General features: G+C 49.7%; 1 protein-coding gene across 4 annotated transcripts; it reads left to right on the top strand.

The window, feature by feature from the left end:
- The first annotated feature begins 770 nt into the window (after positions 1-770).
- On the top strand, positions 771-19,324 carry mepce (methylphosphate capping enzyme). Of its 4 annotated transcripts, none has more exons than XR_001856787.2 (6): positions 771-1,312; positions 1,925-3,934; positions 10,459-10,677; positions 11,134-11,257; positions 13,136-13,279; positions 17,622-19,324. XR_001856787.2 is itself a non-coding variant. In XM_017686225.2 (5 exons), exons 2-5 carry the CDS (start codon positions 1,982-1,984, stop codon positions 13,186-13,188), a joined length of 2,349 nt encoding a protein of 782 aa, XP_017541714.1. In that variant the 5' UTR covers positions 771-1,312; positions 1,925-1,981; the 3' UTR covers positions 13,189-13,953. The 4 variants fall into 4 exon arrangements, 2 of the variants coding, with proteins under 2 accessions (XP_017541714.1, XP_037389433.1); XR_001856786.2 differs by lacking the exon at positions 17,622-19,324 and adding an exon at positions 13,777-13,953; XM_017686225.2 differs by lacking the exon at positions 17,622-19,324 and having other exon boundaries at positions 13,136-13,953.
- Positions 19,325-26,418: the final 7,094 nt, after the last annotated feature.

Here is a 26,418-nt window from a genome sequence, read left to right on the forward strand (position 1 = left end):
AATTAGAGCACTTGGACTCTTGCAGTAAACATGGTCATCCTGGCCCTGCTAATGTTAGCCTGTAGGTGGACATCAAAGCATCGGGCACATTCACGACCCTTTAACCAGGTTTCCTGCTCAAATTACGGATCAAACGACCGTTTTAGTGTACGTAGAAAGGCGTCAGAACGCAGGCAACCATGCTGTGGAACTAAAACTACATTTCCCATAAGTCTCTCTATACGCTATGCAATGGGGGCGGGAACCGAACGCACTCACGATTTGATCGTATTTCTTGTTTATACGAGTAACTTCAAGGATAACCCGGTGACTGTATGAGTAGTAAAGAATGATTTTAGATTATAAATGTCATTTAAAGCCCATTTAAACCACCCAAAGCAGACGTATTCGCTCGTTTGGCGAGTGGAAGCTTAACTTAGTTGGATCGTTCGTTGCCTGAGAAAAAGTGCGAAATGAATCAAACGCAGACTAACGTTACTGCAGTTTCACGACTTAATAATCACACTAAACGTGTCTGGCACGTTGGCAGTGGTTTAAAATGTACGTCTTCGTTTTCCGGCGGTTCTTAAGCCGTTTTGTTCAGGCGTCTAGCTGGACTCCTAGAGCATGAAAAGTAGGCTAGTCCCGCCCCAAACGGCCTCACATTGGTCGGTGCCACGCACATTAGGCGCTATCTAGTCGACGATTGGCTGGTTCAGCTGTCCCTCATGATGTCGCCCGGGCTTCGGGACTATATAAGGCGAGAAACCCCCGTTCGCCAAAGCGAGGCTCTGCAGATGAGTGGAAAGTTCTCTAGTGCGGGAGGGAAAGGAGTTTAAAACGAAAACAAAACGTTATCAACTTCCTCACGTCTTCACACAGATCCATAGACTCCCCGATTATGTGTAATTTTAGATCAGAGCAGGGTTTGTTTGTTTTTTGCGGGCTAACCGTGTTGTTTTTACAGCTGTGCTAGCTAACCGAGTGACGGTTGCTAAGGTGAGAAACTGCCAGCGCTGCCAAGGCGACAGTTGCTGGACTGACGCGACTGTTGTTTTTGTTTTCCTATTTTTTTATTTGTTTGTTTGCCGTTTGTTTGTTTTTTCCTTTGCGGCATAGACAACTACGTCTTATCTCTAAGAGAGGGCGGATAGGCTTCCTGCGAGGGACCAGTCCTGATAGACGTTTTTGATTTATTATTTTTGTGTGTTTTCCTCCGTCCCGTCGAGCTTGCTCTCTCTTGTCTGCTCATGACTTATTCATAAGCGTCACTCTCGGAGGCGTGACTATGCAAAATCACGGCGGCCAGGAGGCGGAGCTACGCACAGGAAAGGTGGGTCCACGCTTTCAGACGTAAACTGGACGTTTGCTTTCTTTCTCTTTTCCTTCACCTGCGTTTTTTCTGTACCTGTGCATGCGCTGATGCTGGGATCAGGCGTACGTAAAGTGGCCTGGGTCAGAAATGCGTGTATTGTGGGCCAGCTGTGCTTACTGTGGTCTAAGGACGTGTGTGTGTGTGTGTGTACACACTCTTAAAGATGGTTCTCCAAGGGTTCATCAGTAAAGAGAATAGTTCTGTTTGGGACCGTGAGTAAAATACAAAACCCTTTCTGGCTGAAATAGTTCTTCAGAATGACGGATTATGCGTTATAAATGCTTCTTTAAAGAACACGGTTCTGCTGTTATGAGCTAGGTAGCTACAGTAACAGTAGAAGAACCCTTTTTGATGCTGCATAGAAGAGCTATGTTCAGTATGGTTCCATATTGAGCCATATACGACACATTCATCAGTCTGATGAACAATTTTACCATGTAAGGAGCTGATTAAGCATGTAAATTGTTCCATATAGATCTGTATAGGTTTATAATATATTTGTAGGAGTGTACGTGTTTGTAATGTTTGCTTGCTCTCAGTTTGTTTTTTGTTCTTTTCTCAATGTTCCAGGTCATTCAGATCAATGCCTGATCCTTCAGTACCAGCTGGCACTAAACCTACTGGAAGATGATAGAGATGTCTGTTGATAAAGAGACTGTATTACCCAGTGAGCGGCCAGGGGGCGCCTCCTTACCCCCGCCACCCCAACAGCACTCGCAGCTTCACCATGAACGCACTGTAGACCCTCAGCAACCCTCGCAGATGACCGTCCAACACGGCACCATGGAGGATGAGGCCCGTAACCTTGTTGAGCGAGGAGCTGAGGAATGTGGAGACAGCAAATCGGCCTTCGACCCCAGCAGGGCTGCCCTCGATTTCACCACCCAGAACCAGAATGGTGTCCAGCTGCCTAAACCCCAGCAGAGGCTAAACAAGCGCCGCAGCACAATGAACAGCGGCTTCAAACACCCCATCTTCGGCAAACGCCGACGCCGTGCCACCTCGGAGAGCGAGTCGGTCCTGCCTACCAATTTCCTCCTGGGAGGGAACATCTTCGACCCGCTAAACCTCAACAGCTTGTTAGATGAGGAGGTGAACCGAGCGCTGAATGCTGAGACGCCGAAATCTTCGCCTCTGCCGGCCAAAAGCAGAGATCCTGTCGAAATCCTGATCCCTAGAGACATAACTGACCCGCTAAACCTGAACTGCTGCACAGCTGGAGACGCAGGACTTCTTTTAACTCCATTAAAGAGCGGAGGAGGTGGTAGGAGGCGACACCGAAACAGACATCATGGTGGAGCGACAGGACTAGGAGGAACTGGGAGAGGAAGTGAAGGAACGGTGACCCAGTTTGACGTTTCTGATTCGGAGAAAGGAAAAGTGTGTTCAGCATCGCAGACAGAGTTGGCGCTGGCGTCCTCAGGACCTCCTTTGGCCTCTGAGGCTGCGACTGAGGAAGTTTTGGAATCCAATGTCGTTCCAGCCCAGGAAGCTCAGTGTCCTAGCGGGCCAAACTCCACAGCTGGCCGAGAAGAAAAGGATGAAAGGCCAGGTGTATTGGAAAACTCCACACCTTCCACCCATCGGCAGCGCAAGCGCAAACGCACCACCAGCAAGTCTGAGAACTTTGGTGCCCCCTACTGGGACAAGAGCAAAGCTCCAGCTTATGGGTCAGGATCAGGAAGGCAACCTCAGCCCAATCGTGCCCAAGGAATGGGCCCTCAGGCCCAACAGCAGCACCCGAACCACAGAAGGCAGCAGAGGAACCAACAGAAACCCAACCAGCATCACCAACAGCAGAACAAGAACCAGCCGCAACAGCGACAGCAGCAGAAAAAGAAGTTTCAATATGGCAACTATGACAAATACTACGGTTACAGGAACCCGGGTTCTACAGAAGATCCACGGCTGCACACCCTCAAGCCTGAGTGGTTTAAAGGGAAAGAAGTGCTAGACTTGGGCTGCAACACAGGCCGCATCACCCTCACGATAGCCAAAAACTGGCAGCCTTCACGAATCGTGGGTTTGGACATAGACGGCTCTCTGATCCACGCAGCGAAGCAGAATATCCGCTATTACCTCTCCGAGATGCAGGTGCTCAAGGCACGTTCTGGAGGTGGAATGATGGAGAAGTTGGAGGAAGGAAAGGAGAGGGAAAGAGATGGAGCGAACGAAGAGGAGGAGATGGATGCGTCGGTGGAGAAAAAGGAGAGTGAGGTGCTTCAGGAGAAAACGGACAGACCAGGAGCCTCTGAGGGAAAGGATGGCGTAAATGAACAGGAGAAGGTGGAAGAGGAGCCAGCGGATGTGAAGGGAACGGCTCAGGAGGCTGGAGGTAAACGGAGAGAAGAAAAAGGTGACGTCACCGTGGACCGAGCAGACGAGGCGGTCAAAGAAATGGCAGGAGAAAGGGATGAAGTGAAGACGGACGAAAGAAAAGCACCTTCCTCCTCCTCTAATGGAAATCACCTGTTCCCAGTCTCTCTCCGCATCTCCAGAGGACCCATAGCTGCTCCTCCGCTCCCTGAAATGCCCACCCCGCCGCTGGGGGACTTCCCTGCCAACGTCACCTTCGTCAGGGTAAATGCAGTGTTTGTGTTTCCTGTGTAATGCTTGCCGTAGTCTTGGGAAGCTTAAAGCCGTAGTTTTGGTGGAAATTATCCGGCTTTCGCCCTCGGCGCAAATGTAGGGATTAGCCAGGACGTTGGTGGTTGAAGCTCTTGAGCTTTGTACTGGAGCTACAAGGCAAACAAGTAGTGGAAGCTCACGTTTAGGGCTGGACGGTATGACGATATATCATCTTCATAAATTAGGCCTATACAATATCGTTGCTGTCGTATTTCCATATTTCAGATCTGAAATGTGCACCGGACCAATGAGGCCAATATACACACTTAAAAAATGATGGTTAAGTGTTCTATATAGAACCATGAATACTCCAGGAACCCTTTGCATGAGTAAAGGGTTTGCATTGTGAAATGGTTCTTCAGATTAATGAAGAATGTGCTGTATATAATACTATATAGCATCTTTTTGAAAATGGTTCTATATAGAACCAAATAAGCTTGACATCGTATACAGTAGAAGAGCGCTTTTGGTGCTGTATAGAACCATATGTAACACATTCTCCAATTTGAAGAACGCATTCAGGATTTAGGGAACCCTTTAATCGTGCGAAGGGTTCTTTTGAGTGTTTATGGTTCTGTACAGGAACATTGTCTTTACTTCAGAACCTCTGAAGAACCATGTTTAGTTTGCTTCTTTAGTGTCGACGCTGGAGGTACGGGGCTAATGTACACACTTAAAAATGATGGTTCTTCAGGGGTTCTATGTAGAACCATGAACACACAAAGAACCCATTGCATGCAAGATTATGCTGTAGAACATTGTAAGTAGCACCTTTTTGAAAATGGATTTTTTAAAAAAATTATTACAAGCTTGACATTGTAACAGTAGAAGAACCGTTTTGGTGCTGTATAGAACCATATACAACACATTCTCAGTCAATCTGAAGAACCCTTTTATGATGCAAGGAATCATACAAAGGGTTATTTGAGTGTTTGGCTTTATTAAAGAAACTGCAAAGAACCATGTCTAAAGTGTGCTGTAGGTTTAGCACCAGAGCTGCAAGGCTGGCGTTCACTCTTAAAAGTGATGGTTCTTCAACAGTTCTGTTTAGAACCATGAACTCAAAGACCCCTTCTGCATGATTATATCATGAAATGGGTCTTCAGATTGATAGAGAATGTGCTGAAGATGCTTCTATATAGCACCCAAGTGTTCTAATATCGTATAAGAAGTATCGCGATGTATCGAGTATCGCGAGTTACTCTATCGTCTACCTCTACTCATAGTCCACCAATTAGTAAAAGCTCCTCACACACTCGCCTCAGAGCGTGAGGAGCTGTTGAGTGTTTCTATGTGGTCTGACATGGTGTGACTGCGTTATCTATGTACACAGACTTGTTTATACATAGATAAACAGACAAAATCGACATGTGGCTGAAGCCTTTATCCAGAGTGACTTACAGTTTGATCATTTTACACAGGGAGGCCAAGGTGGTGTTAGGGGTCTTGCTCAAGGACTCTTATTGGTATAGTGTAGGCCGGTTACCTGGTCGGGGGATTGAACCCCAGTCTACAGTGTAGAAGGCAAAGGTGTTACCCACTACACTATAGGGGAGAGCGCGGGAACGGAGGGAGAGAGCATGAGAGAGCGGGAACGGAGGGAGCGAACGCGAGCGGGAACGGAGGGAGCGAACGCGAGCGGGAACGGAGGGAGCGAACGCGAGCGGGAACGGAGGGAGCGAACGCGGGGGAGAGAGCGTGAGAGAGTGGGAACGGGGGGAGATACCGTGAGAGAGCGGGAACGGAGGGAGCAAACGCGATCGAGCGGGAACGGGGGGAGAGCGGGGGGAGAGAACGCGAGAACGGGGGGAGAGCGGGAGAGAACGCGAGAACGGGGGGAGAGAGCGTGAGAGAGCGGGAACGGAGGGAGCGAGGGCGGAGACAGGGAGGGGGCGAGAGAGGGAGAGGGGGCGCGAGAGCAGAGAGGGGGGAGCGGAGAGAGGGGGAGAGAGCGGGAGAGAACGCGAGAACGGGGGGAGAGAGCGGGAGAGAACGCGAGAACGGGGGGAGAGAGCGGGAGAGAACGCGAGAACGGGGGGAGAGAGCGGGAGAGAACGCGAGAACGGGGGAGAGAGCGTGAGAGAGCGGGAACGGAGGGAGCGAGGGCGGAGACAGGGAGGGGGCGCGAGAGCAGAGAGAGGGGGCGCGACAGCAGAGAGGGGGGAGAAGAGCGAGAGGGGGCGCGAGAGCAGAGAGAGGGGGAGAGAGCGGGAGAACGGGGGGAGAGAGCGGGAGAACGGGGGGAGAGAGCAGGAGAGAACATGGGGAGAGAGAGCGGGAACGGAGGGAGCGAGGGCGGAGACAGGGAGGGAGTGGGGAGGGAGTGAGGGGGGAGAGGGGGGAGCGGAGCGAGAGGGGTCGCGAGAGCAGAGGGGGAGCGGAGCGAGAGGGGGCGCGAGAGCAGAGAGGGGGAGCGGAGCGAGAGGGGGCGCGAGAGCAGAGAGGGGGCGCGGAGCGAGAGGGGGCGCGAGAGCAGCGAGAGGGGGCGCGAGAGCAGAGAGAGGGGGAGCGGAGCGAGAGCAGAGAGAGGGGGAGCGGAGCGAGAGGGGGAGCGGAGCGAGAGCAGAGAGAGGGGGAGCGGAGCGAGAGGGGGAGCGGAGCGAGAGCAGAGAGAGGGGGAGCGGAGCGAGAGGGGGAGCGGAGCGAGAGGGGGCGCGAGAGCAGAGAGAGGGGGAGCGGAGCGAGAGCAGAGAGAGGGGGAGCGGAGCGAGAGCAGAGAGAGGGGGAGCGGAGCGAGAGCAGAGAGAGGGGGAGCGGAGCGAGAGGGGGAGCGAGAGCAGAGAGAGGGGGAGCGGAGCGAGAGGGGGCGCGAGAGCAGAGAGGGGGAGCGGAGCGAGAGGGGGCGCGAGAGCAGAGAGAGGGGGAGCGGAGCGAGAGCAGAGAGAGGGGGAGCGGAGCGAGAGGGGGAGCGGAGCGAGAGCAGCGAGAGGGGGAGCGGAGCGAGAGGGGGAGCGGAGCGAGAGGGGGCGCGAGAGCAGAGAGAGGGGGAGCGGAGCGAGAGCAGAGAGAGGGGGAGCGGAGCGAGAGCAGAGAGAGGGGGAGCGGAGCGAGAGCAGAGAGAGGGGGAGCGGAGCGAGAGGGGGAGCGGAGCGAGAGCAGCGAGAGGGGGCGCGAGAGCAAAGAGAGGGGGCGCGAGAGCAGCGAGAGGGGGCGCGAGAGCAGAGAGAGGGGGAGCGGAGCGAGAGCAGAGAGAGGGGGAGCGGAGCGAGAGCAGAGAGAGGGGGAGCGGAGCGAGAGGGGGAGCGGAGCGAGAGCAGCGAGAGGGGGAGCGGAGCGAGAGGGGGAGCGGAGCGAGAGGGGGCGCGAGAGCAGAGAGAGGGGGAGCGGAGCGAGAGCAGAGAGAGGGGGAGCGGAGCGAGAGGGGGAGCGGAGCGAGAGCAGCGAGAGGGGGCGCGAGAGCAGCGAGAGGGGGCGCGAGAGCAGCGAGAGGGGGCGCGGAGCGAGAGGGGGCGCGAGAGCAGCGAGAGGGGGACCGGAGCGAGAGGGGGAGCGGAGCGAGAGGGGGAGCGAGAGCAGAGAGAGGGGGAGGGGAGCGAGAGGGGGCGCGAGAGCAGAGAGAGGGGGCGCGAGAGCAAAGAGAGGGGGCGCGAGAGCAGAGAGAGGGGGAGCGGAGCGAGAGGGGGCGCGAGAGCAGAGAGAGGGGGAGCGGAGCGAGAGGGGGAGCGGAGCGAGAGGGGGCGCGAGAGCAGAGAGAGGGGGAGCGGAGCGAGAGCAGAGAGAGGGGGAGCGGAGCGAGAGGGGGAGCGAGAGCAGCGAGAGGGGGAGCGGAGCGAGAGGGGGAGCGGAGCGAGAGGGGGCGCGAGAGCAGCGAGAGGGGGAGCGGAGCGAGAGGGGGCGCGAGAGCAGCGAGAGGGGGAGGGGAGCGAGAGGGGGCGCGAGAGCAGAGAGGGGGAGGGGAGCGAGAGGGGGCGCGAGAGCAGAGAGAGGGGGCGCGAGAGCAAAGAGAGGGGGAGCGGAGCGAGAGGGGGCGCGAGAGCAGAGAGAGGGGGAGCGGAGCGAGAGCAGAGAGAGGGGGAGCGGAGCGAGAGCAGAGAGAGGGGGAGCGGAGCGAGAGGGGGAGCGGAGCGAGAGCAGCGAGAGGGGGCGCGAGAGCAAAGAGAGGGGGCGCGAGAGCAGCGAGAGGGGGCGCGAGAGCAGCGAGAGGGGGCGCGGAGCGAGAGGGGGCGCGAGAGCAGCGAGAGGGGGACCGGAGCGAGAGGGGGAGCGGAGCGAGAGGGGGAGCGAGAGCAGCGAGAGGGGGAGGGGAGCGAGAGGGGGCGCGAGAGCAGAGAGAGGGGGCGCGAGAGCAAAGAGAGGGGGCGCGAGAGCAAAGAGAGGGGGCGCGAGAGCAGAGAGAGGGGGAGCGGAGCGAGAGGGGGCGCGAGAGCAGAGAGAGGGGGAGCGAGAGCAGAGAGAGGGGGAGCGGAGCGAGAGGGGGCGCGAGAGCAGAGAGAGGGGGAGCGGAGCGAGAGGGGGCGCGAGAGCAGAGAGGGGGTCGGAGCGAGAGGGGGCGCGAGAGCAGAGAGGGGGCGCGGAGCGAGAGGGGGCGCGAGAGCAGCGAGAGGGGGACCGGAGCGAGAGGGGGAGCGGAGCGAGAGGGGGAGCGAGAGCAGCGAGAGGGGGAGGGGAGCGAGAGGGGGCGCGAGAGCAGAGAGAGGGGGCGCGAGAGCAAAGAGAGGGGGCGCGAGAGCAAAGAGAGGGGGCGCGAGAGCAGAGAGAGGGGGAGCGGAGCGAGAGGGGGCGCGAGAGCAAAGAGAGGGGGCGCGAGAGCAGAGAGAGGGGGAGCGGAGCGAGAGGGGGCGCGAGAGCAGAGAGAGGGGGAGCGGAGCGAGAGGGGGCGCGAGAGCAGAGAGGGGGTCGGAGCGAGAGGGGGCGCGAGAGCAGAGAGGGGGTCGGAGCGAGAGGGGGCGCGAGAGCAGAGAGGGGGCGCGGAGCGAGAGGGGGCGCGAGAGCAGCGAGAGGGGGACCGGAGCGAGAGGGGGAGCGGAGCGAGAGGGGGAGCGAGAGCAGCGAGAGGGGGAGGGGAGCGAGAGGGGGCGCGAGAGCAGAGAGAGGGGGCGCGAGAGCAAAGAGAGGGGGCGCGAGAGCAAAGAGAGGGGGCGCGAGAGCAGAGAGAGGGGGAGCGGAGCGAGAGGGGGCGCGAGAGCAAAGAGAGGGGGCGCGAGAGCAGAGAGAGGGGGAGCGGAGCGAGAGGGGGCGCGAGAGCAGAGAGAGGGGGAGCGGAGCGAGAGGGGGCGCGAGAGCAGAGAGGGGGTCGGAGCGAGAGGGGGCGCGAGAGCAGAGAGGGGGTCGGAGCGAGAGGGGGCGCGAGAGCAGAGAGGGGGGAGCGGAGCGAGAGGGGGCGCGAGAGCAGAGGGGGGGAGCGGAGCGAGAGGGGGCGCGAGAGCAGAGAGGGGGGGAGCGGAGCGAGAGGGGGCGCGAGAGCAGAGAGAGGGAGCGGAGCGAGAGGGGGCGCGAGAGCAGAGAGAGGGGGAGCGGAGCGAGAGGGGGCGCGAGAGCAGAGAGGGGGTCGGAGCGAGGGGGCGCGAGAGCAGAGAGGGGGGAGCGGAGCGAGAGGGGGCGCGAGAGCAGAGGGGGGGGAGCGGAGCGAGAGGGGGCGCGAGAGCAGAGGGGGGGGAGCGGAGCGAGAGGGGGCGCGAGAGCAGGGGGGGGGAGCGGAGCGAGAGGGGGCGCGAGAGCAGGGGGGGGGAGCGGAGCGAGAGGGGGCGCGAGAGCAGAGGGGGGGAGCGGAGCGAGAGGGGGCGCGAGAGCAGAGGGGGGGGAGCGGAGCGAGAGGGGGCGCGAGAGCAGAGGGGGGGGAGCGGAGCGAGAGGGGGCGCGAGAGCAGAGGGGGGGGAGCGGAGCGAGAGGGGGCGCGAGAGCAGAGGGGGGGGGAGCGGAGCGAGAGGGGGCGCGAGAGCAGAGGGGGGGGAGCGGAGCGAGAGGGGGCGCGAGAGCAGAGGGGGGGAGCGGAGCGAGAGGGGGCGCGAGAGCAGAGGGGGGGGAGCGGAGCGAGAGGGGGCGCGAGAGCAGAGGGGGGGGGGAGCGGAGCGAGAGGGGGCGCAAGAGCAGAGGGGGGGGAGCGGGAGTGTTTGTGGGGAGTGTAACGCGGACTCTCCTGCGCGCTGCCGTAGTAACGCGGCGTGTTTGTGGGGAGTGTAACGCGGACTCTCCTGCGCGCTGCCGTAGTAACGCGGCGTGTTTGTGGGGAGTGTAACGCGGACTCTCCTGCGCGCTGCCGTAGTAACGCGGCGTGTTTGTGGGGAGTGTAACGCGGACTCTCCTGCGCGCTGCCGTAGTAACGCGATGTGTTTGTGCCTCTTTCTCCTTTCTTTTGGTTTCTGTCCCTTCATCTCCCTTTCCTCTTTCTGTTGTCTTGTCTATTTCTCTCATGTCCTCTCTTGCTGTTTCCTTTGTCTTGTCTCTCTCTTGTGTGTTTCTCTGTCCTCTCTCTCATTCTCTTATATTCTCTCTCTCTCTCTCTCTCTCTCTCTCTCTCTCTCTCTCTCTCTCTGTAGGGTAACTATGTGTTGAACAGTGATGTGCTCCTGCTGACTCAGCGTGAGGAGTTTGATGTGATTCTGTGTTTGAGCGTAACTAAGTGGGTTCACCTGAATTGGGGCGACGTGGGACTGAAGCGGCTCTTTCAGCGCATCTACCGCCACCTGCGACCCGGCGGCCTCTTCATCCTCGAGCCGCAGCCGTGGCACTCCTACAGCAAGAGGAAAAAGCTCACGGTAAACACACAGAACCAAATAAAGGGCCCAGATCTTTGCTGTCTAGGGCCGGATTCACAAACTTTCTTAAGAAAAAAAAAAACTTGCAAAGGTTCTTAAGACAAACACCAAGAAGGTGACAATGTTCTTAAATGCAATTTTCTAAAAAAAAAAAAAAACTCAAACATTCTCAAGATGATGCGGTACTGGAAATGACGCAAGATACGTTTTGAATTTATAATAACTGTTATATAGCAGATGAACTAGAGGTCATAGTGGAAGAAACAGCCAACAGGGAGAAAAATCCTCAGGATGGGCAGGAGTAGATAAATTGATAAATGTCCACCTTGTCGACTTTTATAGCCTAAGACAAGTGTGGGGCCATCATAAGGGTAAGAAAACTCTGGAGAACAGATTTTCATTTGCATGCACTGAATAAATGCTGCGTTGTTTATTTCAGTGTCTGTTTTTTTGCAGGAGACCATCTTCAAGAACTACTACAGTATCTGCTTCAAGCCAGAGCAGTTTTCCTCGTATCTGACCGGTGAGGTGGGCTTCTCCAGCTACGAGCTCATTGGGACCCCCAACAGTTTATCCAGAGGTCAGCACATCTCAATCAAACCTTATTTAAACTCGGAGGACTTTAAGGTTGACCATCATTCACACTGTAGTTGTGCAGGGATTGAAAAAATGAGATCAAATGCTGAAAAGTCATAGTAGTAAACTTGGTAGTTAAATGAATCGGATCAGAATAGTTAACATTGGAAAAATAAAATAAGAAATAATGTTGATGAAATATATTAATCACAATTAAAAAGCTCAACGTAAAAAGAGAAAAAATACAATAAAAATGCAAGTAACAAATAATGAAAGTGATAGTAGCCTCTTATGCCCCTTGAGAGCACCGGTAGTTCCAGAACAGTCATATTGTTAATAACTTTCATATTTAATAAGCTCCATTCAGAAGCTGGGCGTCGTGTGAGGCTGTAGCTCTTCTCTCCAGTCTAATAGACGGTGATGTCATTTTAAACCCTTATAATAAAAGAAGCTGAACTCAGTTTGTTTTTCTACTAAAAGTCGACATTGCGCGAACAGTCAGAGCCCAAGAGTTGAGCCCAGGTGCTGAATGAAACGTTGTCAGTGGAGCGATTTTAGTTTCGGCGACCTGTGGTCAGTGAACTGGTCATCTTAGCATACCATGAGGAGGATGGGATGACAGTTGGCTCTTAGTTTGTAGTGTTATTCTGAAATGCGGGTCAAAGGTAAAAAAGACGGCGTCGGGGCCGCCACCGCTGCTGAAAAGCATCTTGGTGCTTGTCACTTGAACTGCTGTTGTTTCACCATAAAACCACAGGATTTTCACAAACACTATCACTCCACTGAGATGCTGTTGCTAAGCAACGACTCTGACGGCTGTAGGAGACACTCGAGCTGTTTGAGCATTTTTACTTCTTACTTTACCACAAACAGAAAACGGACACTGTTAAGATCACATCTGACCGACAGCCGATTTGGTCCGACTCTGAAGACGAGACGACGCTAAATTCCCAAACTGTCGTCACCACTGAGCAGATTTTCAGTCGGCAGCTGTGACAGAAGATCAGCTGAACAACCTGGAATCAGCCAGAAATGAACCCAACACCATTCGCCAAACTAAACGGGCTGTAAGAAGCTTCACAGACCGGCTGGAACAAAACAACATTAATACTGATCTGGACAAACTGACCAAACTGAGCTGAACCTGATATTGGGCCAGTTTTACGGCTCAGTCTGATTTGGTCCGACTCTGAAGATCAGACACGTCTGGCGAATGGTGTTGGGTTCATTTCTGGCTGATTCCAGGTTGTTCAGCTGTTCTTCTGTCACAGCTGCCGACTGAAAAGCTGCTCAGTGGTGACGACAGTTTGGGAATTTAGTGTAAGGAGCTGGAGAACGAACTGCCGGCTGAGCAGCGAGTGGGCGGAGCTCGTTACTCTGACGTAGCAACGAGCTGCTCGTTAAGGAGCTCTAATTTGGAGGAAGGAACTGAACATTAAAACATATTAAAGCCGTGTTCACGGCCAGTTTATTCATCACTTCTTTGGTTCTTTTTCTCAGATTCTTTAAACTTTTCAGACTTTTATCTGTTCTTTGACGCTGCAGCCTTGTTCTCCTACGACTGCGTAAGGAGGGTTTTGGATGAGCCTCTTCTAATCTCAGCAGCGCAAAGTAATATCGAGTTGGATTGATGTAAATCCTCGAATTCGATCCGGCTGTTGAGACAATTTGCTTTAAGATATGCAGAACATACTTACAGCACAAACCTAGTCAGTGAGCTATGAGGGCAAAAAAAAAGCTCAGTAAATAATCGTTCATTAATCATAATCGAAGTTCAATTAATTGTGATATTGATTTGAGGTCATATCGCATAGCACTAATTGCAATATTAGTCAACGATACCCGACCAAACCTTCTTGTTTGTTTCCGTTTATGAATGCAGGTTTTCAGCGGCCGATCTATGTGTTTCACAAAGGCCTAGCTCCTCGACAGTGACCTCTCCAAACTAGGCTGACCGTTCTAGGAGTCGTTTAAGCGATGAGGGGTGAGCCAGGACGCCTTCGCTGACAGACTGGAACGTCCTTTTGTAAGTGTGAGATCGGGATCAGCCTTCGAACTCTGGAGTGTTTGGAACTGTATTTAAAACCCATCGTGGTTGGTGCAGAGAAAGAAGGCGCTGGAGGGCAAATCTAGAACGCTTCCTTACCCTGTTACAGATCAGCCCCAGTGGAACCCTGATAGAACTGAATAGAATGAACTCGTTTGCCTGGTGTCGGATCGCCTGGAAGCGACATCGTTACACAATGAAAAAGAAAAGGATTTGTACGATTGGAGCTTTTTAACGCGGCCACATTTGATCAGATTTTGCCTCCCGTTCCTTTTTGCGCACAAACGATGGAATTGTGTGTTTTTGAGGATTTATGTAGCCGTTTTTCAGTCAGTGTCTCATGAGTTTTTTCGTTGCTTGTAAGGAATGTTTGGTTTGTTTTCTCCACTCCTGTTCAGGTTGATGTTTACTTCTGTTCATTGTCTTGTTCTTTTTTTTCCCCCCTGTGATTCCCTTTCCTCTCAAATTCAAAACAGTTGCCAACTCGCAGCCTCCGGATAAGTAGAGTGATCTGAACAGGCCTGTGTGTCTTTATAGATGACAACACGGGCTCCAAGCATCCGACCATAATTCTTTCTCTCTTTACTTCTTTATTCTAATCAGTTTAAAGCCAAACGTTCTGCTCACTCACACAATAAAACCTTCTTCCAGTATCGACTGCCTTCTATTACTGTGGAAACCGGCCTGAGTTAATCACCGAGATGCCATGTAGGGGTTTACACTGACCGGCCACTTAAAGTCCACCTCCTCGTTTCTACACTCACTGTCCACTTTATCAGCTCCACTTACTTTATAGCTGCACTCTGTAGTTCTACAGTTACAGACTGTAGTCCATCTGTTTCTCTGATACTCTGTTACCCTGTTCTTCAGTGGTCAGGACCCCCATGGACCCCCACAGAGCAGGTACTATTTGGGTGGTGGGTCATTCTCAGCACTGCAGTAACACTGACGTGGTGGTGGTGGTGTGTTAGTGTGTGTTGTGCTGGTGCGAGTGGATCAGACACAGCAGTGCTGCTGGAGTTTTTCCACTCACTGTCCACTCTATTAGACACTCGTACCTTGTTGGTCCACCTTGTAGATGTAAAGTCAGAGACGACAGCTCATCTGCTGCTGCACAGTTTGTGTTGGTCGTCCTCTAGTCCTTCATCCGTGCCCACAGGACGCTGGCCACAGGACGCTGCCCACAGGACGCTGGCGGCTGCTTTTTTTTTTTTTGGTTGGTGGAGCTGATAAAATGGACATTAAGCATAGAAACAAGGAGGAGGACTTAATGAAGTGACCAGTCTCTTCAATTAGGATTTTTTTTAGGTAGGAATCTGATGCGTCATCTCAAATTTCATGACTTGACTTTGTTATTTTTGGTACACTTTAGAATTATTTTATAAAAACATACAGAAAACTCAAATGTAAGTGGAGGAAGTGTTTACACAGTATTGGATCCCAGCTCCGTTTTTCTTTTTTTGCCAAAACATTGTTATTGAATATTATTTTAATTGATTATAACGAGTTCCTATCATTCCAAAACCAAGCTGATTCAGATTCCTGCGTTTTCTCACTTCCTGGACCCGGTCAGGCTTTAAGCAGAGCAGGATGTGTGTGAGAAGTGGTCTTGAGTAGGAATGCTGATTTAATGTGCTATATGCACTAAGCCATCAAATCGGAATATCTCAGCAGTGCTGTGGTTAAGAGCTTAAAGGGCACCTATCCCAGGTTTATTTTTCATGTATTTTTATGATTTCTGATCTTATGACGTGGTTTTATGTTCGCTACACAGTCGTTAACCGTCTGTTTATTTCTTAATTTGTTACTGTGCCTTTAAGACTGATACATCGCTGCTGTCTGAACAAGACGTGTCTCCAACACGGGAACTTTGCAGGAGACGGAAAAAACGTCCTGTACTTTTAATGGAAGTCAGTGGAACCAGAATTTTATCCGTGTAATTGTGGCCCATTTCTTCTGGGCCAGTCATTGAGATTTACACACTGTGTAAAGGGCAACAGGCATTTTCAGATCATGTCAAACACACACACACACACACACACACACACTTTCTAAGCCACTTCTCCCTCAGGGTCACGGGGGGGTTGCTGGAGCCTATCCCAGCGGTCATTGGGCGGACGGCAGGATCATGTCAAAAACAAACAAACGAAAAAACCACGCGTGGAGATTTTGTTCTGACAGTAGTGATGTGTACATGAGCTCTGTTCTGATTGGCTTGCCTCTTTGACCGAACTTAATCAGTGAGAATGGGTGGGGCTAAACTGCTGTAGGCTGAATACCAGGGAATATGCAAATGTCTTGGTTGTGACGTCAACAGCAGTGAACGCAAAGCAGGCTGTGTTTGCATCTTAGATTCCAAATCCTTGCCGTCAGGACGAGACCTCGGTTTTCAATGTTTGGCATATTTTAAAAAATGCAGGTGAACGGATGAACAGAAATGGTCCGAAACGACTTGGGGGGGGAAAAAAAATCTCTCCATTTATTTCCATTAAACGTTGGGAATGTTTTTCCTTGTCCGCCATGTCGGCTCATGTTTTATGGGAAAGATGAACCATAAGGTTCTTTTTGAAAAAAGGTCCTACACTATGGGGGCGGAAAAGACGGTTCTTTGAGGGTTCTTTAGCATGATTAAAGGGTTCTTTGCATCATGAAATAGTCCTGGAGAATGTGCTGTTGATGTCATTTTATTTATATATATATATAGATCACACACACCCCAGCCACTTTATTAGGTACAGTTCAGTTGTTTGTTAACACAAATATCTAATCAGCCAATCACACGGCTGCAGCTCACTGCATTTAGGCGTGTAGAGGTGGTCAAGACGACTTGCTGAAGTGCAGACCGAGCATCAGAACGGGGAAGAAAGGGGATTTAAGGGGCTTTGAACGTGGCGTGGTTGTTGGTGCCAGACGGGCTGGTCTGAGTATTTCAGAAACTGCTGATCTGCTGGGATTTTCACACACAACCATCTCTAGGGTTTACAGAGAACGGTCCGAAAAAGAGGAAATATCCAGTGAGCGGTCAGTTGTGTGGACGAAAATGCCTTGTTGATGTGAGAGGTCAGAGGAGAATGGGCAGACTGGTTCCAGATGATAGAAAGGCAGCAGGAACTCAAATAACCAACCAGAATCTCTGAGGAACGTTTCCAACACCTTGTTGAAAGTCTGCCATGAAGAATTAAGACAGTTCTGAAGGCAAAAGGGGGTCCAGCCTTTTACTAGCAACCTAATAAAGTGGCCGGTGAGTGTATATAGAGCTGCTGTCAGAAGAAAACCTCATATCTCCATTTTTGCAATTTTTCAGTTTTTTTAAAATAATTTGGAAGTGCCCGTTGTCCTTTACATCGTGTGTACATTAGGCTTAGGGTTACATGATGAATGGACCAAAAGAAACCGCCCAAAATTATGTGGAAAAAATTCTGGTTCCAAGTAAAGTAGGTTTTTTCCTTCTCCTGTAAATTTACCATTTTGGAGATACGAGTGTGTGTGTGTGTGTGTGTGTGTGTGTGTGTGTGTGTGTGTAAATTCTAACCTTTGTGGAAAAGGTTCTACATAGTACCAAAAGGGTTCTTTTATTATGATGAAACAGGTTTGTAACAGAAGAACGCTTATTGGCTATATCTAGAACCGGAGACAACACATTCTCCATCAATCTGAGGAACCATTTCACGATGCAAAGAACCCTTTAATCATTCTGTGTGTTCATGGTGATATATAGTACCATTTTCTTTAGAACCTTTAGGTCTATAGCACCATGAACACACAGAATGATTAAAGGGTTCTTTCTGTTGATGGAAAATGAGCTGTAGATGGTTCTCACTAGAAACCTTTTGAAAAGGGTTCTGCTATTATTGTAATGTTAAGCCTGTAGCAACAGAAGCACCATTTTTGGTGCTGCATAGAACCTCAAAAAGGTTCTATATAGAACTGCAGATGACACATTCTCCATTAATCTGAAGGTTTTCTGAATCTCAAGGTTTTGTTCTGACCGCGGTGATGTGGACTGAGTGATTTTTACAGTGGGGACGGTGGTGGTTTTCTGTGATAGGGGCCCTTTAATACCACAGACTTGTATCATTTGGTGGTTTGGTAGATCTGCTTTAAACACTGGCTCCCTCTAGTGTCAGAAAACCTGACAAATTAGGCCGCAACACCAGAGCCAGTTCATGAGGAGTCTGGCCGCTTCCTATTTCCCCCGTTATATAAAAAAACAGGACAGCAGAGGGCGCCTGTGAGTGAGTCCTCAATGAATGGACAGTAGAAGGATGTGTTTCACCAAAAAAAGCAGAGAGAACTTACCTGTGTTTTCCTTTTTCTACAGTACACGGGATTTGGGCAGCAGGACGCTAATGTTACTGATACTGAGCGCTGATTGATTGGCGAGCGGAGCAGCTCATTGGTTGTTCGCGCTCCCTGATGTCATGAATATGCATGAAGCACCGTTTTAAACTCCTATAACTAGAGTTTAAAAGCTCTTTAAAATATAACAGCTGACAGTTAAACTGTTTTATGCTGCTCTGTGTTCAGGAAATTAATTAATTCTTTTACATTAAAATGTTTCAGCATTTATACGTTATTTTGCTCAATTGCTCCATATCAACCCATTCATTTTGGACTCGCTCTGGAGCGCCCTCTAGTGTTCGAGAAGCCCAGAACACATGGCAGAGCAGGAACTCTGCTCTAAAGCTTCTCTGGTAGAACCACAGAGGAGCCAGGAGTGTTTCGAGGCATCAGGAGATGAAAATGGACGGAGAAAAAGGCGATGAAAGAAGAAACGGAGCCCAGATCAGCGTTTTTACTCTGAACGATCTCCAGCCCAGCATCCCGTCAGCCACGCGGGTTCCCTGAGAAATCCACAACCTTCGTGCCCCGATTGTCTACATGGGTCCGATTGCTCTGCCCGGTTGGTTGAAAAGCATTGCTCTTGCGTCTCGCAGCAGTGTGGCTTTTCATCGTACCTGCATCATTCCACTGACCTCTGGTTGCTTAGCAACAACAGTGGTCACTTTCCTCCAAGCTACTGGAACAGCACTCTTAAAGGTGGTTCTTCAAGGGTTCTTTAGTAAAGGCGCGGGGGCTTTGTTCTCCAATATCCTCCCAAGTCTGTTCTTCAATATGTTCTTGAGTTCTAAAAGGTTCTATATAGCACCATGAACACTCAATGAAGCCTTTGCTTGATCAGTGGGTTCTTTGCATAATGTTAGTTTCTTCAGATTGATGGAGAATGTGCTGTAGATGGTTCTAAATGGAACCTTTTTTTGAAGATGGTTCTATATTGCACCTCATAGGGTTCTTCTAATATTACAATGTTAAGCTTGTAAAAATAGCAGAACCCTTTTTGGTGCTATCTGGAACCCTTCTCAAATAGGTTCTGTGTAGAACTATAGACAGAACACACTCCATCAAATGAAGAACTATTTCTTGATGCAAGAAACCCTTTGATCAGGGTTCTAATGCGATCATTGTCACCGTTACTCAGCAACCAGTAAAAGACCGGTGGTCCCTGTTACTCGGCAACCAGTACAGCGACCGTTGGTCCCTGTTACTCGGCAACCAGTAAAGCGACCGTGGTCACTGTTACTCGGCAACCAGTAAAGCAACTTTCGTTACCTAGCAACCACTAAAGGGACCACTTCTGTGTCTTAGCAACCAGAGATCAGTGGAATGATACAGCTATGATGGAAAAAAGTTGGCATCATCAGATATAACAACACAGGCAACCAATCAGAGCGTGTGGGTGGAGCCACCTTGTAGAATGGGCTATACAGGCAGGGTGAGCCATGAGGGTCAGCCTGTGTCCAGCTTCTCAGCAGCTTCTCATCAGCTCCGTCTTCACGTTGTTCTGTAAAAGGGTCCCGACTGAAGACGAGAAGATTAACTGACTAAAGATTAATACGCCTCTGAAGACGAACCCCAGACCTGAGGAGTTTAAACCCTGACTAAAGCAGCCGAATGTTGAAATGAAAGATGTGTGAAACTATAATAAATGACACTGTAATTGGATAATAAAACTGTTTTTGCTTATATTGTCTCCTCATCGTTAGAATCGTGGCTTTCTGGATTCGTTTATTTTCTATTTATACTTATTTTGAATAAACTGTACAATACACTTTACCTTGACACGCTCTGGCCACTTTATCAGAAACCCTGTGCTCTAGCCCCACTTCCCTTTCAGGTAGAGGCTGTAGCTGATCAGTTTGTGTTGTCCATCCTCTGGATTCACAGTGTTGCTGCACTGAGTCGGACTGTTTTATTCTGTATTCAGTGGAAGCACAAGGTGGGGGTTTCTAATAAAGTGGCCAGTGAGTGGAAGCGCAAGGTGGGTGTTTCTGATAAAGTGGCCAGTGAGTGGAAGCGCAAGGTGGGTGTTTCTAATAAAGTGGCCAGTGAGTGGAAGCACAAGGTGGGTGTTTCTAATAAAGTGACCAGTGAGTGGAAGCACAAGGTGGGTGTTTCTGATAAAGTGGCCAGTGAGTGGAAGCACAAGGTGGGTGTTTCTGATAAAGTGGCCAGTGAGTGGAAGCACAAGGTGGGTGTTTCTGATAAAGTGGCCAGTGAGTGGAAGCACAAGGTGGGTGTTTCTGATAAAGTGGCCAGTGAGTGGAAGCACAAGGTGGGTGTTTCTAATAAAGTGGCCAGTGAGTGGAAGCACAAGGTGGGTGTTTCTAATAAAGTGGCCAGTGAGTGGAAGCGCAAGGTAGGTGTTTCTAATAAAGTGGCCAGTGAGTGGAAGCACAAGGTGGGTGTTTCTGATAAAGTGGCCAGTGAGTGGAAGCACAAGGTAGGTGTTTCTAATAAAGTGGCCAGTGAGTGGAAGCGCAAGGTAGGTGTTTCTAATAAAGTGGCCAGTGAGTGGAAGTATAAGGTGGGTGTTTCTAATAAAGTGGCCAGTGAGTGGAAGCACAAGGTGGGTGTTTCTGATAAAGTGGCCAGTGAGTGGAAGTATAAGGTGGGTGTTTCTAATAAAGTGGCCAGTGAGTGGAAGCACAAGGTGGGTGTTTCTAATAAAGTGGCCAGTGAGTGGAAGCGCAAGGTAGGTGTTTCTGATAAAGTGGCCAGTGAGTGGAAGCGCAAGGTAGGTGTTTCTAATAAAGTGGCCAGTGAGTGGAAGCGCAAGGTAGGTGTTTCTAATAAAGTGGCCAGTGAGTGGAAGCACAAGGTGGGTGTTTCTGATAAAGTGGCCAGTGAGTGGAAGCATAAGGTAGGTGTTTCTAATAAAGTGGCCAGTGAGTGGAAGCACAAGGTGGGTGTTTCTAATAAAGTGGCCAGTGAATGGAAGCACAAGGTGGGTGTTTCTGATAAAGTGGCCAGTGAGTGGAAGCACAAGGTGGGTGTTTCTAATAAAGTGGCCAGTGAGTGGAAGCACAAGGTGGGTGTTTCTGATAAAGTGGCCAGTGAGTGGAAGCACAAGGGGGTGTTTCTAATAAAGTGGCCAGTGAATGGAAGCACAAGGTGGGTGTTTCTAATAAAGTGGCCAGTGAGTGGAAGCACAAGGGGGTGTTTCTAATAAAGTGGCCAGTGAATGGAAGCACAAGGTGGGTGTTTCTAATAAAGTGGCCAGTGAATGGAAGCACAAGGTGGGTGTTTCTGATAAAGTGGCCAGTGAGTGGAAGCGCAAGGTAGGTGTTTCTAATAAAGTGGCCAGTGAGTGGAAGCACAAGGTGGGTGTTTCTGATAAAGTGGCCAGTGAGTGGAAGCACAAGGTAGGTGTTTCTAATAAAGTGGCCAGTGAGTGGAAGCGCAAGGTAGGTGTTTCTAATAAAGTGGCCAGTGAGTGGAAGTATAAGGTGGGTGTTTCTAATAAAGTGGCCAGTGAGTGGAAGCACAAGGTGGGTGTTTCTGATAAAGTGGCCAGTGAGTGGAAGTATAAGGTGGGTGTTTCTAATAAAGTGGCCAGTGAGTGGAAGCACAAGGTGGGTGTTTCTAATAAAGTGGCCAGTGAGTGGAAGCGCAAGGTAGGTGTTTCTGATAAAGTGGCCAGTGAGTGGAAGCGCAAGGTAGGTGTTTCTAATAAAGTGGCCAGTGAGTGGAAGCGCAAGGTAGGTGTTTCTAATAAAGTGGCCAGTGAGTGGAAGCACAAGGTGGGTGTTTCTGATAAAGTGGCCAGTGAGTGGAAGCATAAGGTAGGTGTTTCTAATAAAGTGGCCAGTGAGTGGAAGCGCAAGGTAGGTGTTTCTAATAAAGTGGCCAGTGAATGGAAGCACAAGGTGGGTGTTTCTAATAAAGTGGCCAGTGAGTGGAAGCACAAGGTGGGTGTTTCTAATAAAGTGGCCAGTGAATGGAAGCACAAGGTGGGTGTTTCTGATAAAGTGGCCAGTGAGTGGAAGCACAAGGTGGGTGTTTCTAATAAAGTGGCCAGTGAGTGGAAGCACAAGGTGGGTGTTTCTGATAAAGTGGCCAGTGAGTGGAAGCACAAGGGGGTGTTTCTAATAAAGTGGCCAGTGAATGGAAGCACAAGGTGGGTGTTTCTAATAAAGTGGCCAGTGAGTGGAAGCACAAGGGGGTGTTTCTAATAAAGTGGCCAGTGAATGGAAGCACAAGGTGGGTGTTTCTAATAAAGTGGCCAGTGAATGGAAGCACAAGGTGGGTGTTTCTGATAAAGTGGCCAGTGAGTGGAAGTATAAGGTGGGTGTTTCTAATAAAGTGGCCAGTGAGTGGAAGCGCAAGGTGGGTGTTTCTAATAAAGTGGCCAGTGAATGGAAGTATAAGGTGGGTGTTTCTGATAAAGTGGCCAGTGAGTGGAAACACAAGGTAGGTGTTTCTAATAAAGTGGCCAGTGAGTGGAAGCGCAAGGTGGGTGTTTCTAATAAAGTGGCCAGTGAGTGGAAGCACAAGGTGGGTGTTTCTAATAAAGTGGCCAGTGAGTGGAAGTATAAGGTAGGTGTTTCTGATAAAGTGGCCAGTGAGTGGAAGCACAAGGTGGGTGTTTCTAATAAAGTGGCCAGTGAGTGGAAGCACAAGGTGGGTGTTTCTGATAAAGTGGCCAGTGAGTGGAAGCACAAGGTGGGTGTTTCTAATAAAGTGGCCAGTGAGTGGAAGTATAAGGTGGGTGTTTCTGATAAAGTGGCCAGTGAGTGGAAGCGCAAGGTGGGTGTTTCTGATAAAGTGGCCAGTGAGTGGAAGCGCAAGGTGGGTGTTTCTAATAAAGTGGCCAGTTAGTGGAAGCACAAGGTGGGTGTTTCTAATAAAGTGGCCAGTGAGTGGAAGTATAAGGTGGGTGTTTCTGATAAAGTGGCCAGTCAGTGGAAGTATAAGGTGGGTGTTTCTGATAAAGTGGCCAGTCAGTGGAAGTATAAGGTGGGTGTTTCTGATAAAGTGGCCAGTGAGTGGAAGTATAAGGTGGGTGTTTCTGATAAAGTGGCCAGTGAGTGGAAGCGCAAGGTGGGTGTTTCTAATAAAGTGGCCAGTGAATGGAAGTATAAGGTGGGTGTTTCTGATAAAGTGGCCAGTGAGTGGAAACACAAGGTAGGTGTTTCTAATAAAGTGGCCAGTGAGTGGAAGCGCAAGGTGGGTGTTTCTAATAAAGTGGCCAGTGAGTGGAAGCACAAGGTGGGTGTTTCTAATAAAGTGGCCAGTGAGTGGAAGTATAAGGTAGGTGTTTCTGATAAAGTGGCCAGTGAGTGGAAGCACAAGGTAGGTGTTTCTGATAAAGTGGCCAGTCCATTATTTTTTCATATAAAAACATTAAGCGAGTCCTTTATTTGTCCCACAACGGGGAAATTGTGTTACAGCAGTGAAAAAAATTAACAAGCATGTAATTAACTTTAAATACTTAACGAGGTTTTTTACAGTTCGTTACTCGTTACTGTATAGACAATATTTATTAAAACTAAACATTAAAAATAAGATAAAAATATAAGCTCTATCCTTCACCAAGAATAACAATAAAGAATTCTAAATAAAAAGCTGATATTTACATTGTAGAGATATGAGGAGCAGGTTTATATCACACATGCGACGGTGAGGAGTTACAGTATAAACCATTATAATCAGAAAGCTCAGAGCTCAGAGTGGAGATATTTAACACTGCACCGCACACGGACTGCTGATTATACCGCAGACAGGAAAATGTGAGAAGATCCAGCATGTTCTGCAGGTGTGTGAGGTCCAGTGGGGGTGGAGGAGGTTCTGCTGGGAGCAGAGCTGGTTGGACAGTCTAACAGCAGCAGGAAGGACCTGCGACGGCCTCCTCCACACACTCGGGGTGAAGCAGCCGGTCACTGAAGGAGCTGCCAGGCATGGGGTGGAAGTGTCTAGCTAGGGCTTTTCATCGTGCTCCTCCTGGGGTGTGTGTGTGGGGGGGGGCCTTGTGTAAACGTAGAGTGTGTTGCGTCATCCGTTTTGTGACGTCACCGATAGACTGATCAATTGATCGCTCAGTCGGTGACGTCACGCCTGTGGAATCATCAGAAGCAGCGATGGTGAAGCGCTCTGTATTTGCGCAGCTCTCTTTAATGTCTAAGCGCAGCTGCACTGCGTCCGCAGACGTTCACTGTTCTGTTTTATAAACCAGTCCCTGTGGAAATCATACAGGTCTATATAAGATGGGCTGTGTATAGATAAACAACATTCCAGAGTATTTTGGTGAAAAGTATTTAAACTGGGGAAAAAAAACTAAGAAGTAGTGATGGACGAAGTTCACAAACCCTGTACTGGAGTTAAAGTCGAGACCCCCAAGGTAAAATATTCCTCCAGTAAAGTAGAAGTTCCTCCCTTTAGACCTCCACTTGAGTAAAAGTACTAAAGTATTTACCTTCAATGTACTTAAGTATAAAGTAAAAGTACTAAAAGAGTAATTCTGGCTCTGATGTCCTGTTATCATTTTTATAACCAGACTGGCTTCATGAACTCATTTCAGGTGAAAGTCCTCCAGCGTCTCTCTTGGTAAACCAGTCTTTTAATAGAACGTCATTAATTAGTGACGCTGACGTCTATTAAAATGATCAGAAGCACAAAACACTGAAGGTAAACAGTTTCCATCAGGGAGAACCGAGTGGCTCTGAAATCACTTTTTACACACAAGCAAAGTTTCAGTTTCAGATTTATTTACAACTTAGTTCCAAGTTTAAGTTGAATAAAAACTGGCTTTAAACTCAGGATCACAGATGAGCTCCTTTACTATGTTGATCTGTAGGCGTCTGTTCATAAACATAAACCAGCCCAAACTCATTTACTATAAAATGAAATGGTGTTTGTAGAAATTCAGAAAAAAGCCGCGTCAGTCTCGACTGCATATGTGGACATATTTCTATATTGAGCTCTATTTACACAAAGTTAGGTTAGTTCATCATTTATGTTGAACAGACTCTCCCAAAGTTTTACGCTGCTGCGCTGACGTTGAACCGCGTGCTGCACTGGGTCGGTATGACCAACAGGTCAAAACCAGCTCTAAACAAAGTGACCGCTGGGCCCTGATTGGTGCTCTGGCTTTGCGCTTCTTTCGTTTTGACATGTGACTTTTTTATACACACAGAAACCAAAAGGAACCACAGATTTCTCAAAATGTAGGAGGAAAAAGTCGGATATTAGACTCTGAAATGTAGTGGAGTGAAAGGAGAAAGTCGCCCAGAACGGAGAAACTTCAGTACAGATACACCAAAAATACTAAAGTACAGAAACTAATTACATTTACTCAGTTACTGTCCAGAAGCAGGACGTTTGAACAAAAGTCCATCAGCAACCGAAGCGACTAAAGCGGCAATGCTCAAAACGGCCACACGGCGTCACTGTTTCACACCAAAACAGAGCGCAGACTCTCCAACTCCCACAGCGAGAGCATCAAACCAGAAAGACGCACTTTACAAAAAAGTATATATTTGTTGACAAATAATCAAAAGGCACAGCAGGTACATTCTCAGCTTCGTCCAAGCAGTCGCTCCATCAGTCCTAGTTGTTTAAAGTTATAAACGGGTCTCCATCAATATTTAGGAATGAAATATCGCGCCCCCAATAACAGCTATGGCTAAAACACACGTACTGTATCTACAATATAACAATACACTATATGACATATATTAGAACATATGTATTTCCCTTATAACCAGCTTTTTTATGTCACATTTACAGATGTGGGACGTATATTTCAGCCATACATCAACATATGCAAACGTAGGCGTAACACATTTTAAAATATAAAGAAATATTTCCCACCATATAAGATGCTGCCCACTTCAGACCAGCTGCCTACGCCCCAGCTACCGCCACCTGCCCTGGACTAGCTGCCCACCCTACACTGATGTTTTCATAGACCCCCAGCTATTCCTACTACTAATACTACTGCTATTAATATTAGTAGTAGAATAACTCTGTAGGTAGTCTGACCAGAGGAGGACGGGTCCCCCCTGGTGAGCCTGGTTCCTCCCAAGGTTTCTTCCTCAGCTCTGAGGGAGGTTCTCCTTGCCACTGGCGCCCCTGGCTTACTCACCTGGGGTTTTTACATTCATGTTAAAACTCTGTCTTTACTGGAATTCTGTGAAGCTGCTTTGTGACAACATCAGCTGTAAAAAGCGCCACAAATAAATCTGATTTGATTGGATTTGATGGAAGGAATGTAAAAGCAATAAGCCATGTGAGGCTTTGCTTACTACTACTCATCACAGGGAAAGGTGTCCTTAAACTCACTTTCCCGTGATAAATTTGCAGTTGCGCACGGCCTCAAGCAGCTTATTGCTTTTATGAAACGACGGCAAAATGAAACATGGTAAAAACACACACTTTTGCAGAAAATAATTTACGCTATTAATAATAATAATCGATATTAGCAAGTATTCCGCCAAAAAATGTAGTTCCTCTCTGTGGCATCGTTGCCAAGCAACCATAGATCCCATCGCTGCATATTACGGATTTTTCATTAACTTGTAAACTTTTTTGTCCTAAAATTATGAACATATGATAACACAGCGGTGATGTGAAAACCATCACTTTGTAAGTGCTTTTGGTCACCAAATTACCACCGCGAGTCGTATTTAGCACAATGCTAACAGAGCCCCTCGTCTCACCCTGGGGCCGAATCTCAAACAGCTCCCTGCTCCCTACATAGTGCACTAGACAGGACTTTAAACACTGACTCCCGCAGCCCAACAGTGAATAAGCCACACTGCTAAAGTAGTGATTTGGGA

The sequence above is a fragment of the Pygocentrus nattereri genome, chromosome 23 (genome assembly GCF_015220715.1).
Source record: "Pygocentrus nattereri isolate fPygNat1 chromosome 23, fPygNat1.pri, whole genome shotgun sequence".
In the NCBI taxonomy this organism is placed as follows: domain Eukaryota; kingdom Metazoa; phylum Chordata; class Actinopteri; order Characiformes; family Serrasalmidae; genus Pygocentrus; species Pygocentrus nattereri.